The sequence below is a fragment of the Hermetia illucens genome, chromosome 4, assembly GCF_905115235.1.
Source record: "Hermetia illucens chromosome 4, iHerIll2.2.curated.20191125, whole genome shotgun sequence".
In the NCBI taxonomy this organism is placed as follows: domain Eukaryota; kingdom Metazoa; phylum Arthropoda; class Insecta; order Diptera; family Stratiomyidae; genus Hermetia; species Hermetia illucens.
The window spans coordinates 57,566,558-57,585,170 of NC_051852.1; the positions used below are offsets into that span (position 1 = coordinate 57,566,558).

At 42.6% G+C, this 18,613-nt stretch overlaps 1 protein-coding gene across 1 annotated transcript; it reads right to left on the reverse strand.

Annotated features, from left to right (window-relative positions):
• Positions 1–8,553: 8,553 nt before the first annotated feature.
• On the reverse strand, positions 8,554–15,934 carry LOC119654294 (galactosylgalactosylxylosylprotein 3-beta-glucuronosyltransferase I). Its single transcript, XM_038059599.1, has 3 exons — positions 15,631–15,934; positions 15,277–15,560; positions 8,554–9,103 (listed from the first exon to the last, which is right to left on the reverse strand). Exons 1-3 carry the CDS (start codon positions 15,831–15,833, stop codon positions 8,679–8,681), a joined length of 912 nt encoding a protein of 303 aa, XP_037915527.1. The 5' UTR covers positions 15,834–15,934; the 3' UTR covers positions 8,554–8,678.
• Positions 15,935–18,613: the final 2,679 nt, after the last annotated feature.

Here is an 18,613-nt window from a genome sequence, read left to right on the forward strand (position 1 = left end):
GCTGATGCAATTAATTTTGCTGATGGAATGCTTAGCAGTATTAAACAAAACTAATCATCAGCGTCGAAAATGATTGCCACATAAAATGTAGACAAAGCAGTAAGCAATGTAAATCGCTTAATTTTCTAATCTTTGTGATATACTCGTTTTGAGAATGAAGGGGGTCCTAAGTCCGCATCAACTTAATGCAGGACCGGACCAATTGAGGAGCAACTTACTCCTTCTTTTCTGGTCCACGGACCCCTCGCAGGGCTTGCACTCAAACTTTTTTAAAAAAAAGTCAAGCGACGGCGGCTTTACGGTTTCTTACCAGGGCAGAGGCAAATCGTCAGACGCTGCCTCACCTCTGCCCTGGGAGCAGCGTGACCGTAGCGGCTCGCAGATGTTGAATGCTCCTTTATATAATTCGTAAAACACGACATGCCTACGAATTATATTGAGCGCAAATCCGCCTTATTGACCAAAGCTGGCTTGCCTCTGCCCTGGTAAGAAACCGTAAAGCCGCCGTCGCTTGACTTTTTTTTGTGATATACGTTCCTCATCGTGCTTGAAAAAAAAAGCCTTCCAATAATGCTAAAAAAAAATGTCTGGACAATATAACAGGAAAATAATAAATATCTGAAATTCGACCGTTTCCTAATTAAACAACAAATTTATGGATGAAAAATCCAAACTAATTACTAAATATAGATATTTACTAATAATCTCCGAGTTTTTCATAATGATCATCAAGTTTAAAAATGCGATTTCTTCTTCTTTTGCGTAATTTGGGGTTTGGTGGTATTCCGCACTGTAAACACTCCTCGGTCTCGAGGATCTTTCATCGAAGAAGATCCTAGTCCCCTTGACTGATTCAATACCACAGATTCTGTTAAAACGAACCGATGGCTCTTGAACCAGAAATATATAAAGACAGTCCTGCAACTTTGCCAGCTTTGCCGCCAGTAGATAGGAAGAAGCTTTTGCATGCTGCTGGTTGATTTGACTAACTCTTATATTTGGGGGGGGGGGGGGGGGGGATTACCAGCTTGTCCTCACCTTCCACCGAAAGTTCTGCTTTCTTGCGTCCGATTTCTCTGGATATCGCCACACTTGGTGGTGTAGCAACGTACATGTCCTCATTACCAAGAAACTTCACCTTCTTTCGTAATGCCTTCCGTTGTTGTCGGCTAGAAGCCCTCCCAGGTTCACGGAGTCCAGGCTGAATGAATCTATTTTCACATATAGGCGTCAGATCAGTTGCGTCCACATTACCTGCTTCACTTTCTTCCATTTTCCGACTACAGGCGGAAGAGAAGGTGCTGACAGGCAAGCCTGTAGTCTCTTCTCCTTTGCGGCTGAAGTTTCCTTCTGCCGAATCTTCCTCCCCCTTATTTTAGAAGAGTTAGGTAACAGTGTCACCTATCGGCCGGCCGTATTCAGATTTCCAGTTCCTCTCATTAAGGGAGTTGCTGTATTATCCTTTTTGGCTGACCGCGCCGTATTCGGGCGTGGATTTTCCACTGAAGTGGAGAGCCTGTCTTCGACACATTTCTCCGTGGGGGGCACATGAATAAATTTAAGCCTTCAAAATCCGTGCCTCGGCCTGATTTCTTAGAGTCGCGGGAGGATTCGAAGTCTGTGACTTCTTACCACTTGAAGAGTTACAATCCTTTGTTTCCATCTTAGTGTTTTTCCACTCTTAGTGCAGTAGTAAACTACCACAAGTTCCCCCACCACGGCAAGGTGGTGTCCGAGGGGGAGTACATAAGTATTACTAGAGCAACGAATATTAAGCCGGCCACGACTAACTATCCTAAATCTACCCCCCTTTCATTTGGAGATCAAACAGAAAGCAGCTAATGACGCATAGGCTCGATACCATTGGCGCGCATCATGCGATCATGCGTCCATTTGGAAATTACTTGGGAAACATCAGGAGGCTCTGATGCCAGCGAATCATATTAATCATCAAAAGGGTAGTATGGGCGATAAATGGCCACGACCCTTTTGGGGTTACAGACCTAACAATCTCCACAGACGGGTCAGCCATGGAAGACAGGTCCGACAAAGAAGAATTCTCCGAAAATCCTATTACGAAACTGGTCTGATCCCTCGAGAAAATGACAACAATATTCCAGGGGGATATATATGCCATTTCATTGAAAGCGAAAGAATGGTTGTAACAAAAATGGCAGGATTGCATCATTGGAATCTGTTCCAACAGTTAGTCAAGGTTATCACAACTAAACGGCAACAACATATCAAGCCAGTGTGGTGTTACCAGGTCACTCACTGGCAATGAGGATGTTGACAAACTGACTTGCCAAGGGTCTGGATCTACAATGGTGGGGCCAGAACTAGCTTTTGACATCAGGTTACCCACTGTCAAGTCTGCTCTGAAGGGTGAAATTGCAAGGGTTCACGCAGCTGAGTGGAGAAATTTGAATTCTTGCCCCCCAAACAAAAATCTTTGTCAAAAAACCCGGCGCAGTACTGTTGTCCCTAAAAAAGTAGGACATGAAAATCCTAATAGGGACTTTAACGGAACACTCCTCCTTAAACTTCAACACGGTGAAAGCGGGGTTGGTAGTCTCGGCTATATGCAGCCAAAGTTGAGGAGGTGGCGGCCCTATACTTCATATGCGGCTGCACGACCTCCACAGATTTTAGACGAAGATACCTTGGTGAGAAAAACGAAAAATCTATGAACTCTCTTTCTCTTGAAAATGTTCTCAGATTCGTAAAAGCCTACGAACGCCGCAGGCTGGAAGCAATTTCCGGGGATAGTAAAAAGGACCTTATAAAAGGCATAGGTGCTCGGAGCTGCGACTCCCCCCACTAAACTAAACTATTATAAAATCCAATTTCACACTTATTTTTTTTTTTTTTATTTCCGAGTTATCACAATCTCGGCAGATGCCGGATTTTACCTAATACTAGCACTAAGTGCCAAGCATTTAGGCTCGGACGATCCTACCTACTTAAAAACTAAAGGGGCACTGGTGGTGGTGGCCGGTGGTAGGTCAGTGGGAGAATCCGTCGAGTACTCCCCGCAACATCGAGCACGTATGCAGAATGGTGTACTTCTGCATGGTTTGAACCAGACTGTGCGAAAGTCCCAGGACATCAAGGGAAGCCGTGAGGGATTTAGGTACAATACCTGTAGCTGACAATATTATGGGAACTACAACCACCCGCTCGAGACGCCAAATTTCTTTGATTTCCCGAGCCAATGGCTCATAGTTCACCTTCTTCTCCACGTATTTCCGTTCAATGTTGCTATTATGGGGGATAGCAACATCAATAATATACGCGGAGCGACCTGTCTTGTCAACTAACAGTACGTCAGGCTTGTTGTGTGCGGTATGGCGATCAGTCAGAACTTGCCGGTCCCAATACATGCTGTAAGCAGAACTATCAAGTACTGCTTGCGGCTCGTATCGGTAAACCGGACATGTCCCCGTGATCAGCCCATGCTTGTATGCAAGGTTTTGATGGATAACCTTACATACAGCATTATGCCTGGTGATGTACTGCACCGGTGCCATAACAGTACAGCCAGAAATGAGATGGTCCAACGTCTCTAACGCCGAACCACACATTCTGCACTGGTCGTTCTCCACCCGTTCTTTCATGATGAGCTTTTTATAAGCTCGGGTGGCGACCACGCCATCCTGAATGGCACACATGAACCCCTCCGTCTCAGCAAAGAGCTCCCCAGCACACAGCCATCTGTTCGACAGATGCAAATCGACAAATGGCTGCCAAAGACAATTCACGTGTTTACCGTGCATTGCCTTCGACTTCCATTCCTCGATCCGCTCTTGGTCCGACTTCACCCCACTCAGAGGATTGAAAGATCGATCCTTCAAGTTAAGTGGAGTCAGTCCACAGTCTGCCTTACAGACAGCCGCATGCAAGGGACTCGCCTGCTCTTTACTGTAAAAATAAGCGCGCAGCGAGTCGACTTGGCGATGATGTTGTGCCGCCACGTCAACCACGCCCCTACCTCCGATGTCACGAGGCAGGTTCATCCGCTCCACGGCAGACTTTGGGTGATGCATTCGGAATTTGGACATAGTTGTCCGTATCCGCCGCTGGACGTTTTCCAGGTCGGTCTTCGTCCACGGCAATATTCCGAATGCATAAGCCAGTGAAGGGATAGCGAATACATTCAACGCGCTTATTTTATTCTTCCCCGAGAGATGCGATTTCAGCACCAGCTTTACACGTCGCAGGAATTCGGACAGCAGAGCATCCTTCAGATCACCAACTCGAGCATGGGTTCCTTGCAGAATTCCTAGGTACTTGTAGAAGTCTGTCTCGGTCATAGCTTCGATGTGGAGGTCACCAATGCTATGTCCGGCATGCGGCTCGTGATGACCTTTGCGGATGGCTTGGATTCGACATTTGTCTAATTCAAACTCCATCCGAATATCACGGCTGAACATGTCTATTATTCTCAACAGACTTCTAAGATGGTTGTCAGTACCAGCATACAGCTTGATGTCATCTAGGTACATCAAGTGTGTCAGTTCGCACTTAGCACGTAGGCCATATTTTATTGCAAAACCATGCCCTCTAGCATCATTCAGTAGCCATGAAAGGGGGTTCAGTGCCATACAAAACCAAAGAGGACTCAATGAATCCCCCTGGAAGATGCCCCTCCGTATACGGATGGGCTCTGAGGTATTAGCACCCTCAGATGTACGGACTGATAAGGTGGTATGCCACCCTTCCATGACTGTCGCCAAAAACTTTATTAGTTTCGGATCAATGCGATACAGATGTAGGATGTCGATTAGCCAGGTATGCGGAACGCTATCAAAAGCCTTGGCATAATCGATATAGCAACTGAAGAGGTTTCTTTGGCCTCTAGTTGCTTGTCCTACAACTACCGAGTCGATAATGAGTTGCTCTTTGCAACCCCTTGACCCAACTCGGCAGCCCTTCTGCTCCTCGGAGAGAATGTTGTTGGTCTCGAGGTGCGCATTGATCCTTCCACTAATAATGGACGTGATGAATTTGTAGAGGGTTGGTAAGCAAGTGATCGGTCTTGTGTCTGCGGGGTCCTGCACCGTGTCCTTCTTAGGGATAAGGTAGGTAATTCCCGCAGTGAGGAAAGGTGGAAATTCCTCCGGCCGACTCATGACCTCATTTATACTGCGTGCCAACCGACTGTGTACGCTGGTAAATTTCTTATACCAGAAATTCTGCACCCGATCCAGACCTGGGCCCCTCCAGTTCTTCGAGCTGTTTATGGCTCCTCGAACTTCCTCTTCGGTAACATCCGCGAAATTCATGCCAGGTGTATTGACATGGCGGGTGCCTTCGGCGGTGATCCACTCAGTATGCTCAGCATGCTGGGCAGGTAACCCCCAAAGTCCACCCCAATACTCTTTCGCTTCCGTCACCGAGAACTGTATTGTCTGGGCGCTCTGTTGGGATTCGTTGAGAGATCTGAAAAAGCTCCGCTGGTTCCTCGCGTATGTTGCATTCTGGACACGTCTGGAATAACTTTCGCCATACCGCCGTAACCGACTGCATATGACAGAAAGTTTCTGTTTTAGTGTGTCCAGAATTTCAACAACGGGTGTCTCACAGGGGATGGCATAGTTCCGGTAAACCCTCTGCACTTTGTTTCTCACCCGTCGGCTGGCATTGCCAGTGCTGATCTGAATCAGTCTAGCAATGTCCTGCCTTAGTGAGTCCCGCCGACGCTCCAGACGAATTTTCCATGGTGGATCTCTTTTGTCACTCAAACCAATAACACGAAAGCGAATCTTCTGACCGTGCAATCTGATAGCCGCAACTGCACCACAATACACAAGTGATTGTAGTTGCAGCAGCGACATATCAGCACACAGTCGAGATGCAATCTCATCACTGATTTGAGATAGAATTCCCGGAGTTGCTGGAGATGCATAGAGCCTGGGAATGCCTGGTCTATGCAAAGGATCTATATCCGAGAATTCTATACACGCTCTTTGGAATTCGTCCCGAACCTCAGCGGAAACCTCAGCTGGACGGTGGAGAAGAGTGCTTCGGCGAGTACTGAACCTGTTGCCTGCAGTGCGGCGTGGTGTTGTTGATGCCGCCGCCTCTGCCCCCATCGACTCTCGGTCACCAGTTTCCCCGATGACTTCAAGTCGAACACGTTCCCTGATGGTGGCCGGGATTGTGTCGCTGCGAGTAATAAAGCGGTACTGGTCTGCGACTCGCTGCACAGTCACGTGCGCGAATTGCGGGAAACGCTCGACGAATCTCTGGTGCAACAAGGGGCGGTAAGATGTTGTACCCGCCCCCGCCGTTATTTCGTAGTAGGAGCGGATGATGAAGAGGTTCATTTCTTCAGTCCATTTCATCCGCTTCCTACGCGAACCTGCTGAAGTGGTCGCCACAGGTTGTGGCGAAACAGCTGCAGCAGGCGGAGCTGTGCTCCTGGTCGTCGTGGCGCCTAGACGTCGAACCGCCCCACGACTAGCGGTTTCGACGCCGTGCTGTCCATTACGAGAGCCCGACCCAGTCACCAAGTCAGACGACTCCCGCCGGTTATCCGTACCGGACCTTAAATTTCTCCTTCTTCTCATTTTTGGTGGTGCATTTTATCCCTAGCTGCCAGGTGTGTAGATAGCTTCCTTAGTGAGTAATCTGCAAGACTGCAAAGTTCCTGCACTTTCCTCACCTACTCCCTGAGACGCTGCGGTGGCGTACAGCCATTCAGACTGAAGCTATCCATCCCTCCTCCTTTCACAACCGGGCTTGGGACCGGCTTCGGCGGTTATTATTTTTATTTATTATTTTTTTTTATTATTATTTTTTTTTATTATTATTATTATTAACATTTTAACACATTCATTATCAGTGTAAGAACCTAAACAAACGCTTTTTTGCTTCATTTGCGGTCACGGATATTGTGATTTCCAATTAAACTTATTGTAAAGAATCAGCATCATCGAATCTCGATAAAGATAAATGTATTTCAAGACTTGTTGTATTTTTACAAATTTATTTCCGCGATGAATGCACATTTAAAATTTTAGCAGAAACAGCTCAATTTGAAGGGAGAAATTTTATCCCGACTGCGTAAACCGTAGAATACCCTACAAAAATAATAATATGGTATGTCATCAGTAGCAAAGTTCTTGGCCGCCTTTGCGTTGCAAAAGGTATAATGAGATAGAACCAATACAAAGAAGTCCTACAAATTGACTGCTCCCGCAGATGAAAGAACCAATTCTTTTTTATGCAAAATGGAACTCCTTACCCCATAGGTCGGCTTGTAAAAACATATTTGCAGGAAGAAAAAGCCAGTTTGTTGCATTGGCTTGGTAACAGTCCTGACATGAAGCCAATCGAAATCGTTTGGGAACTGAGTAGGAAGAAAGGGGCTAAAAATCTCATCAAAACAAAAGAGTTTGCAAAAAAATGATCCAAGTGAAAAATTATCATTCAGAAATGCAGGAGACAATAAAAATCTTCAATTGACAGCGTATCCCCCCGAATTAAAGCTCTTACAGCAACAAGCGCGGTTCAACTAATTTGTTTTATGACAATGTATATGAATATTTTTTAAAGGAATGTAATGTTCTTTTTATGACAGCCAATCTGTTAGATTCTTTATTGTTAGTCATGCTGGAGCGCCTTGACGGTCACGTTAGAGTAGCTTCGTTCAAACTCTCCCCGTTGAAAAGAAAAGGATCCAAGCACAAAGAAATTTTGGGTTCTATCCTGGATGCCTACGTTCGGTTCTGAGTTTTGTTATTGTTCGTTATTTATGTACAGGATGCCAAAAAACTGTAGAGCAATTTGGCAGAACAATAAATATGTTTTTTCTTGTATTTTTAACTTTCAATTTTTTTCTACTTGAATTGATCATATCTTAATTTATCTTTATAGGTACTTAATTTCATTCTTTTTCGTTATCTATTCATAATTTTATTTCTGAATGCAAAGTTAACATGACAAAATGTTAACATCAGTGCCGTAGAGAGAAAATTCTGACTCGGAATGAAAACTATCCAAGCCACCTGTTATCCCTTTTTTCATTGAAATTTCTATTCTAGGTTCCCGAGGAAACTCCAGGCCCGGGAAGAAATCCACTTCGTTCCACTTTCCTTCTCAATAGGCCTGCCTGATATTCATCAACATCATCAACATCTACAGCAGGATCAATAAGCATTTCTATGAGTTCAGTATCCCGAGAAACTATGAGCTCACCTTGCAACGTATTTCACGCAATCCTATAGCGTCAATTAGAAAAATTGCGCTTTTGCGCTCATTGCTCTAACTCGATTGACTCTGAAGGTGGACTTCAAATATTTTTATATCTTTTTTATGATCTTGTCAAAAAAGGCGGACAATAGCTTTGCTAGAAAACTACTTTGGAGTCAGATCTTCTTAGTGACATCCGAACCATCCATTCGCAAATATTCTAACAAAATATTCACTTTTAGACAATTTCTATGGCCTCACGTCACACATGCTGTCCGAAATTAATTCTCGTCACAATATATAATAATATGATCTTTATGGAGCTCAAATATTACTCAAATAACAACAAAGTAGAAATTGCCATATTATCAAAAATATATTTTCACTTACACCGTTAATTAGTATAAATACAATATCATTACGTTCAACGAGATTTTGCTCTTGCAGCTATAATACTTTTCAAAATAAAAACAACAATTACTCTAAACTTCTATTCCATCAAAAGACGACTTTCCAGCTTTACGTAACTTTTCTTCTTCAGTAAGTTTTGGTTTTTCTGTTCGAGTGTGCCAAACCAGCACTTCTTTGCATAAATTCGCTAAAGGTTGCAGTTCTTTTAGGACTGTAACATGCCGCAATATTTCACTTTCTTGGTATCCTCTCTCGACTTCAAATGAAAAAACAGCTTCTGGACGTTTATGAAGTAAATCTAGGCTAATTGCAAAGCCAGCCATATCCAAAGGGAATGGTCTCTCTGGCCGCCAGGCAGCATTGAAACCTGTCACTATGTTCTCATTGTTTAAAATTGGCTTCTCCACCATCAGACCGCCAACGAGACCAACAGGCCATACACCAACACGTTCTGCTTGAATTTTATTCATTTCCTCGAATAATTCGACGCTGTACGCTGGAAAGATAAGACACTTTTTCATTGTACTGTACTTATTTGAAAGATTTAGAGAAAAAAAAAATCAAGTATCAAAATATATCGAGCCTATTGTTATAAAGTATGGAAGAAGAATGCATAGAGTTTGCCTTATTCCAAGTGATATGAACCCGCTTTTATTATTTTCAGCCAGCATTATTGAGCAATTACTCCATTTATTAGTCTTCCACTGTCACCCGCGAAGAGATTTAATTTAAACTTTTTTCTACCTGAGAGCAGCAGCAACATAACAACAACATTCAATATTCTGCACTGGTCATCCACCACCCAGTCTTTCATTATAAGCTTTTCATAAGGCCGGGTGGACACCACGCCGTCCTGAGTGCCACACATAAATCCCTCCGCCTCAGCAAAGAGCTCCCCAGCACAATCATCTGGTCCACAAATGGAGATCAATAAATGGCTGCCATAGGCAATGTACGTGTTTACCATGTATTGCCTTCAACTTCCATTCATTCAGAGGTTTGAAAGATCGATCCTTCAAGTTAAGTGCAGGCAAACCCCAAACTGCCTTACAAACAGCCGAATGCAATGAATGAGCGCGCAGCAAATCATCAATCACCAATGCGACCTTTACGAATGACTTGAATTGGACACTTGTCTGATACAAATTCCATCCGAATAGCACGGCTAAACATCAACTATTCGTAAGCATACAAGTTCATTTTATTTAAGTATATCAAGTGCGCCAGCTCGTACTAAACATATAGGCCATAATTTATTGTGAAACTATGCCCTTTAGTATCATTCGGTAGTCATGAAAGGTGGTTCATCACCAAACAAAATCAAAGGGGACTGAACGAATCCCGAAAGAAGATGCCTCTCCGTATGCGGATGAGCTCTAAGGTATTGGTACTCTCAGATGAATGCACTGAAAAGATGGCCCTTCCATTATTGCCGCCAAAAATTTATTAGTTTTCGATCATTGCGTTACAAATGTAGGACATCGATTAAGCAGGTAATCAGGACGCTATCAAAAGCCTTGGCATAATCGATATAGTAACTAAAGACCTCTAGTTGCCTATCTTATAACTACCGAGTTGATAATTAGTTGCTCATTGGAATGTCTTTATCCGGCTTGGCAGCCCTTCTGCCCTTCGGACAAAATGTTATTGGCTCCGAGGTGCGCATTAGCCCTTCCACTAATAATGGACGTTATGAATTTGTAGAGGGATTTAAAGCAAATAATCAGTCTTGTGTCTTCGAAACTGATGATATTTTTGATGCTGGGTGAAAGTGACGGAGTGAAGAGTGACGGCTCAAAATGTGTGCCCTAACAAGTGTAACAGGTCTCGTTCTCAGAAACTATACGAAATCTAGGCTTCAAAATACATATCATTCCTATATCTGCTCAAAGAAAAAGCGTATTACCATATTTTGGAAATATACCATGAAAACCCCTTCATTTTATCCTAGAAGTTCGGAATTTGGTGCCGCTGTAGGCAATAATATAATACACAATTTTGTTTGTTTGAAAAAAATTCACGTATTAGTATATTAACAAAGTTATAGAAGATCGAAATTGTGCATTTCACGTGAATTTATCGCATCGTCATCATTATATAAAATGACCTCAGATGAACGGTGGAGTTAGAGTTTGGAGACATATCGAGGAATATTTAGATCTTTTAGGTATGTTCGAATGGGAAAACATGCATAGGAAATTTTCCATGCAAAATGAACACAAAACCTTTATACCCGAAGCATCATGCTTCCGGTATTCCGACTTGTTTAGGGATAAGGTAGGTGATCCTCGCAGTGAAGAAAAGTGGAATGACCGGATTTATGCTGTGTACCATCTGGCCGTATATACTAGTATACTTTTTGTACCAGAAATTCTGCACGCGATTCAGACCAGGGCCCCTCCAGTTCTTCGAGCTGTTTATGACTCGTCGAATCTCCTCTTCAGTAGCTTCCGCAAAATTCATACCCACCACAGTGACATAGCGGGTGCCTTCAGCGATAATCCACTCAGTATGTTGGCCGGGCAAACCCCAATAGTACACAATATATTCTTCTACTTCAGTTACCGAAAGTTGCACTGCAAAAACTCCGCTGGTTTCTCACGTAAGTTGCATTCTGAACACGTCTGGAGTGGCTTTGGCCATACTGTCGGTAACCCACTGCATCCGACAGAAAGTTCCTTCAGTGTGTCTAGAATTTCAACTAAGGATGTCTCTCTCAGTTCCGGTAAACCATCTTCACTTTATTATTCACCCCTCTGCTGACATCGCCAAATCTGATTTGAGTCAGTCTAGGCAAGGTCCTGCCGCAATTAGTCACGCCAACGTTCTAGACGAATTTCGCAACTGCACACCAATACACAAGTGATTGTAGTTGCAGGAAAGTAATATCAACACACAATCGCGACGCAATTTCATCATTGCTGAAAATTCATAGAGTTTGGGTATACCTGGAAGAGTGTTTCAACGAGTACTGAAACTATAATGCGGCGTGGTCTTGTTGATGTCGTCGTCTCCGCCCCATTGACTGTTAGTCTCCAGTTTCCGCGATGACCACAAACCGAGCACGCTCCCTGATGACAGCCGAGATGGTGTCGCCGCAACTTGCTCCACTTGCAACTTGCTGCACAGTCACGTGCGCGTATTGCGGGAAACGCTCGTCGAATCTCTGGTACCATGGGGAGCAGTAAGATGTTGTACCTGCCCCCGTCGTTGTTATTTCGTAGTATGAGCGGATGATAAAGAGATTCATTTCTTCAGTCCGCTTCATCCGCTCCCTACGCGAACCTGCTGAAGTGGTCACCACAGTTTGTGGTGAATCAACTATAGCATATACATTGAACTGCCCTATCGTTGGCGGTTTAAGTTATATAAATACGAAAATTTTGTCGCGTCGATGACAAGGGAAAATGTCCGTGATATCGTATCGCTCTATCAGATGGGGCAAGACATCCACTTGCAGAAGTTTCATATCAACCCCCACAAGCAAGGAGTGCCTGACATATCACAACTCCAAAGATTGAGTTATAATACACTACACAAGGCTGCCGTACGGAAGGTCGCGCTTCAAATCTCACTGATTTGTATTGTGATTTGAAGTTGAATACCAGTCGACTCAGCTGTGAATGAGTGCCTGAGTCAAATCAGGATAATAACCTTTAGAGAACGCAATGCTAACCACATTGCCTCCTACAGTGTACTGTAGTGAACCGTTACGGTCTTGAATGGAGTGCTCTAACACACTTCAAGGTCCTGATCCAATATGGATTGTTGCGCCAACGATTATTAATCCACTACTTTTTACCACTGGCGTTGTAAATAGTGTCTAGCACCTAATTTCACAAGGTAGTCTTTTGTAAACTAAGTACGTATCTCACCTAAAAACACTAGAAACCCTTTCAGCAGTGCGAAAACCCTCATAAAGACGACCCCGTTTTTCAAGAAATCGTAAAATAATAAAACGATTTCCAGCAGTTGTGTATATCTCTGAGATGATCTCACCACGCAGCTTTTCCGGTATTATGCAACGAGTAGTTAAAAAAAGTTGAATTTCGGGTAGGTAAAAGTGGTAAGACACTTTCGAAAACCATTCTCCGTTTAAACGAGTGTGATCATTTGCCCCGCAGAGCAGATTTGCGATCTGTAAATTTATGCGAGACCTTGGAGGTTATGGTAAAAAAAAGTCAGAAGAACTGCCCAAAAATTGTAAGACCTCGGTCCGTACGGAAATTTATTCGATCAGCATCTAACTTTACACTAACCGCACGACAAATCGGGACCAACGCAGACATTAGTACTGAAATTATAAATGATGGAAGCGGTATCGCACAAGCAAAATACCTCTTGTAGAATAACATAAAGTGGCCAGAGTGGCCTTTGTTGAGAAACAGCATGGTGACAAAAGGGTAATGGTTTGGACTGCTATAGGATACTACGTAAAATCAAAAATATTGTCTGTCTGTTTTCAACTTGAAAATAAACAGCTCCTGCTATGTGGAAATGCCTCATGAGTAGTTCATTGATATTTTGGCATAAATTGCGGATCCACCGTTTACTTTTAAACAGGATAATGCTGGAATTCACATTTCAAAGGTTGGTAAGCTGCATTTCTGCCAAATACAAATTAAGATTCTCAATTTCCCAACAAAATGCTCAAAGCTATATATTATTATTGAAAATTGTAGGGTCATTTAGTCGATATTGTTTACGCTAAACCCAACCAATTTCAAGACGCAAAGGAATTAAAACCAACCCTTTGCAGTGGGCCAGATTCCGAAAAAAAATATATTAAAAAATTAAATGAAAGTTTACCAAAAGGACGTATACAGATTATAAACAAGTCGGGAAATCAGAAGCTGAACGCTTCAGGTATGAAAGGTTTTGTGTATTTCTTATAAAAAACATTTGAGTGCATATTTGTCCCGTGTACCAATTGTACCTAGCACGTAATGTATATGCATATATTATGTCAGATTATTCACTTTTGCGTGCTAGTGAGATTCAAAGTCTTAAAATTGGCACTGAAGCGATAATTTTGACCTGTTATAACTTGGTAGGAGCATGCTTTATATTGTAGCATATATCCCTGCATTTCATGATGAGGATGAACTTAAGGAGGTTTTTATTGTCAATTACTAAAAATAAAAGTAATATACTATTATAAATTTTATTTGAAAAGATATCAGTATGCAGGGAAGTTCGGAGTCTAGGCACCGTACAGTGGCAGCTTCGTGATTTTTTTAAGATTTTTTGGTTGGGTAGGTTCTGAGATTGGGTCCATTAAGAAATACCTCTTTTCAGTTTTCCGCTCCCTCCTTTTGCATTAAATGTCAAAACTGAGACCAGCTTTGAAAAGTACTAATCGAGACCATTGATTTGATGATGACGATTTCGCACGACTACATTCAGTGAAAAAAAATGTACACACTCCTTTTGCATATACATTCGAGTGTAAATTCCACGTGGAATAACGTCGTTCACAGTTTCCACCTTCCCACCAAATTGTATCAATTGGTATAACCGTTTCTGAGAAAAGTGCGTATGACAGACAGACAAAAGTAAAACGATTCCAATAAGGTTTTGTTTTACACAAAAAACAAAGGATCCTCAATAAAATACTAAAATATCATAAGCAGCTGCATTTGATTGCTTAAATTCCATTCTACAATAGCAAAAATCTAGCATCTTATCAGGGTTAGATTTTTAGTACCAAAAGTACTAAATTTAGTACCTTTTGACCTCATCCCTCAGTCCTTTTTTCATTTTTCAGTACTTACCAAATAGGTACTTTTCAACAGAAACCATGAGAAAGTAAATATTTGGCAATATCACATTATACTGGATGATAAAATGACCAAAAATTGAACTCGTAACATTATGCTGCCTTTTGTCACCTTGTGAAATAGGTCAAAATTCCCGTCAAATCGTAAAAATAAAGTAGCAGTTTCGGCGAAAGATAACACACTAAGTTGGACATAAAGTGGGACGACCCACTGCGGAACCTGGCAGTTCGAAAACAACGCAACGTCATTCCTAATTCACATAGAAGTCTGTTCAAAAGCGTCACGACATTGAAAAAAATAAATACAACCTGTTTCGGTTTTGCCCTTCAGCCATTATGGAACCTAAAACTCGCGACATAGATGCAACCGTCAAGCTTTGTGGCGGGAATCAGTTGAATTGGGGCATGACCGCGACCAGAGTCAATAAATTGGTGTTTATTGACTAGAACATGAAACAGACGTGAACTTTATGAATAAATTTGTGGCAAAATTAATTAAAATTTGCTTGTTGTGCGCATATTTTTGTTGCGTTGGGTTAAGTTCATTTTCTTTGTCTTCCTTGTGTTATCTGTATTACATGGAAACTACCAATATTTTTAATTGCTTGATGCGTTACTTCGAAAAACTCCAGTTACTCAGTAGAAGGATGTTATCACTTACACAGCTTCTGCGATCGTTTTATTTTTGACGATCTCAGGCACTGTATGTAAGTTTTCTTGCACAGTCCCAATACTCAAGTCCCGCTTGGTAATAATAAGTACAGCTTCTTTCCAGCAAAATGCAGGCAGAAACAATAAACCGATTTAAAAAGACGCAACTATAGAAGTGATTTCTCAAGTGATTGCAACTTTTCTTCCAATCAATTATGTTTCATATTTTTTTAGCTTACCATTATCGTCGTCCATGAAATACACAACCCCTCGGTCGTCCTTCGAAGTGTTCTCGCGAATCCAACGCAGTGCAGCGTTTCGTTGCTCAACACCACGCGGTTTCGACCAGTTGGGATCCTTGCCCTGCAACTTGAACTGGGTTGGTGTCTTCGCTGACAGCTGGGTGGAACGTTCGACCAAACCGGCGCGCTGCAATAGGTTCGTGACTAGAGATGACGTGTGGTCCGCATCTTCAACTATGATCCAATGCACGTTCGGGACGAGCATCACAACGTGTGACAACCTGTTGTTATTGTTGTGATCGATATTTTATAATTGAAGCCCGCTAACTGAAATGCACTGCGACCGCTTACCTCGTTAACTCCGCCTTCTGCACGGGCCGGTAATAGGTTGGAGTAATTGCGAAAATTGTGGGCAAATCATCCTTCCGAGCGGAAGATCTATAATACTTTGGGAACTCACAGTTTTGCCGAGTATTTGTGATGAAGAGTATGATGACCACGAAGATCACTACAATTATGATGATTTGCCGCGGTCGTAAATGGATTTCACCCATCTTTAACGTCAAATTATATCAAATGAAGATGAAATACTTATTTAGGAACTATCGCGGATGCCGAAAGGAAAAGCACAGTGAGACAAATGCTGTCATATTGACAGCCGTAACGACAAGAACTGCATTATCTTAAGAGAGACATGGGGATGATGGGAACAGACCATAGCACTTTTAGCTTTAGCCTATTTTGAAATCCAAAGCGCTCCGAACCAGGACGTGAAGGTGGTTCGAACACCTGCTAATTGCCCAATTCACAAATAAAGCTCAATACCATTCCATCAGATCCGTGCTGATAATAATATGTTGGCCGAGTTTTTCCAGGAAGGAAAAGCAATTTGTGTTTGTACATAGACTTCCGGTGCAATAGTCACAATATCGGACGTTCACTTTCAAATAAATGCTACCAAACTGTGGCGTATAGAACCAAAATGAATGAAAGAGAATCCTGTTAAAAACAATTTCAAATAAAAATATGCAATCGTATGTAATATGCACTCAACACCATATAACAACTGATATGCATGTATGTATATAAAGGAATCTGTGTCCGCTTACGGCAGCAGAACTTTGTCTAACTTGCCGAATTACTGATCATTATAGAAACCATTAACCAATACTAACTCATACTACTGAACCTGATTTCTCCTGGTGGCGAGTCCTTCGGCAGGCTTACCAGGAAAATACATTTAACATCGATAGCCAATGACAACGACACTTAAAATGCTTTAAAATAGTGCTAGGGTGTCCACTTGATTCGACGCAGCAAGATCGGCGTAGGAAAGTAATACACAGTACAGTCACCAAAGCTGAAAACCGAGTGCGACTTCCGAAATATTCCGTGCTAAGTGAAAATTTGAGATTAAATTTGTGTTATCATCTATTTCAAAAGTTATACAATGGCCAATGAAATCCAGACACTACGTCCGAAATTCATAAAATCATAATATACATTCTGGTATGCTCTACGACCCTTAGTGCCAGAAGAGTTCATGCGCTGGGTTCAACTGCTCTACCACGATCCGAAAAGTAAAGTTCAAAGTGCCCTATACACTGCTCCAGATGATAGTTTCCTAACGTCCAATAGCAAAAATGATCTCGGAAAACTTGCAAAAATGAAATGATCGCCTCATGCAACACGATGTCAGATTGAATCTGAATAAAACTGAATTCTTGACGACCGATCCTCATGAAACAGACAACGATTTAAATATCTCGGATGAATGCTATCGGCCAATGGAGAATTGTGTTGTGGATGTGGCTGCAGGCATTATCGGAAATATCAACGAATGTCTCAAATATAAAATTTACTGCAGTGATTTTGAGTGATGGTCGACTATAAAAGACAATGAACGGCGTCTCGCTGTAGTGGAGACGAACGTGTTGCGTCGGGTAGTGGCGCGACACGCTTTGATCACATTCGAAATGAGGATATCCGCGATCGATATGGCGTTGCATCGGTCGTGGAAAAATTGCGAGAAAGGCGTCTTCGATAGTATATTCACGTAATTTTCGCTAACGAGAATTCATTCACCAAGATTGATCTAAGCATCGAAGTCGATGGTAAGCGACAAAATGGTGGCCGAAACAACGGTGGCTTGATAGCCACATAGGGATTTGAAAGCCTCGCGATTGCATCCAGATCAGGCTTTTGATAAAATAATGCGTAATAGAAATAAAGTAATTAAAAGTAATTAAAAAAAAAGGAATATGGCATTGTATCACCTCGGCACTAACCAATGAACGACGTCTTGCGGTAATGGAGACGAAGATGCTACGTTGGACTAGTGGCGTCACACGTTTAGATCACATCCGAAATGAGGATATCCGCGATCGTTATGGGGTTGCACCGATCGTGGAAAAGTTGCCAGAGAGGCGTCTTCGATGGTATGGTCACGCAATTCGTGCAAACGAGAATTCACTTGCAAAGATTGGTCTGAACATCGAAGTCGATGGTAAACGACCAAAAGGCAGACCTAAGCAACGGTGGCTTGATACGCTGGATGGGGATTTGAAAGCCTCGAGATTGCACCCAGATCAGGCATTCGATAGAGCCAAATGGCGAAGCCGATCACGACGAGCCGACCCCGCTTGTGAACGGGACAAAGGCTGAAGAAAAAGAAAAAGATCACCTCGGCACCAACACGGTTAAAAGGGCTGTTAACCAACCAAACTGCCCTGACGTGTTTAACAGTCGTGAACTCCGACTGCGCGAGATAATATCTTTAATCGGACGGCACATGCTTCAGTTCGACGAGATGAGGGTCGAGGTTGTTGATTCAAAAATATTATTGCCCTCTCAGGGCGCAGAAATATTCTCACGTACCTTAACTCAATAGACCAACAACTAAAACCACCTGGGGTAAGCTACTCTCAAAGAGACATGAAATCTCGAGGTGGAATGATACTATCGAAAATTTCTTTCCGAAGGGAGATAAACTGCCTAACGGCCTAACAAGAGAGGGGACAAGAATAAAAAAAACTAATGCACTTGAGGATCGACGGGGAAGGATTAGCCCCGAGTTGTCTCTCTCTCTATCTCTTACCAACGCGAAGAGTGAACCCCGTCTTCCTTTCCTCCTCATGGGGGGGCCGATGAAATAAAACTGAACTTAGGCTACTTGATTTATGGACTAAAGGCTAAATTACAGACGATTATAACAGATGGGCTGAAAAATTCGTAGGTTAACAAAAAGATGGTGCTACTAGTATTAATTGCATATGATGTTTAGTGAGCCCTAACCTTCAAAAGACACGTTCAAATTTGACAGTTGTCGGACTGA

Bases quoted from the DNA above. Each gene is read 5' to 3' on its own strand.
- LOC119654294 (XM_038059599.1), bottom strand. From the start codon at position 15,833: ATGGGTGAAATCCATTTACGACCGCGGCAAATCATCATAATTGTAGTG. The intron at 15,561-15,630 runs GTAAGCGGTCGC...CAATAACAACAG, and splicing joins CAGAAGGCGGAGTTAACGAG to GTTGTCACACGTTGTGATGC. The intron at 9,104-15,276 runs GTAAGCTAAAAA...TTATCTTTCCAG, and splicing joins TTTCATGGACGACGATAATG to CGTACAGCGTCGAATTATTC.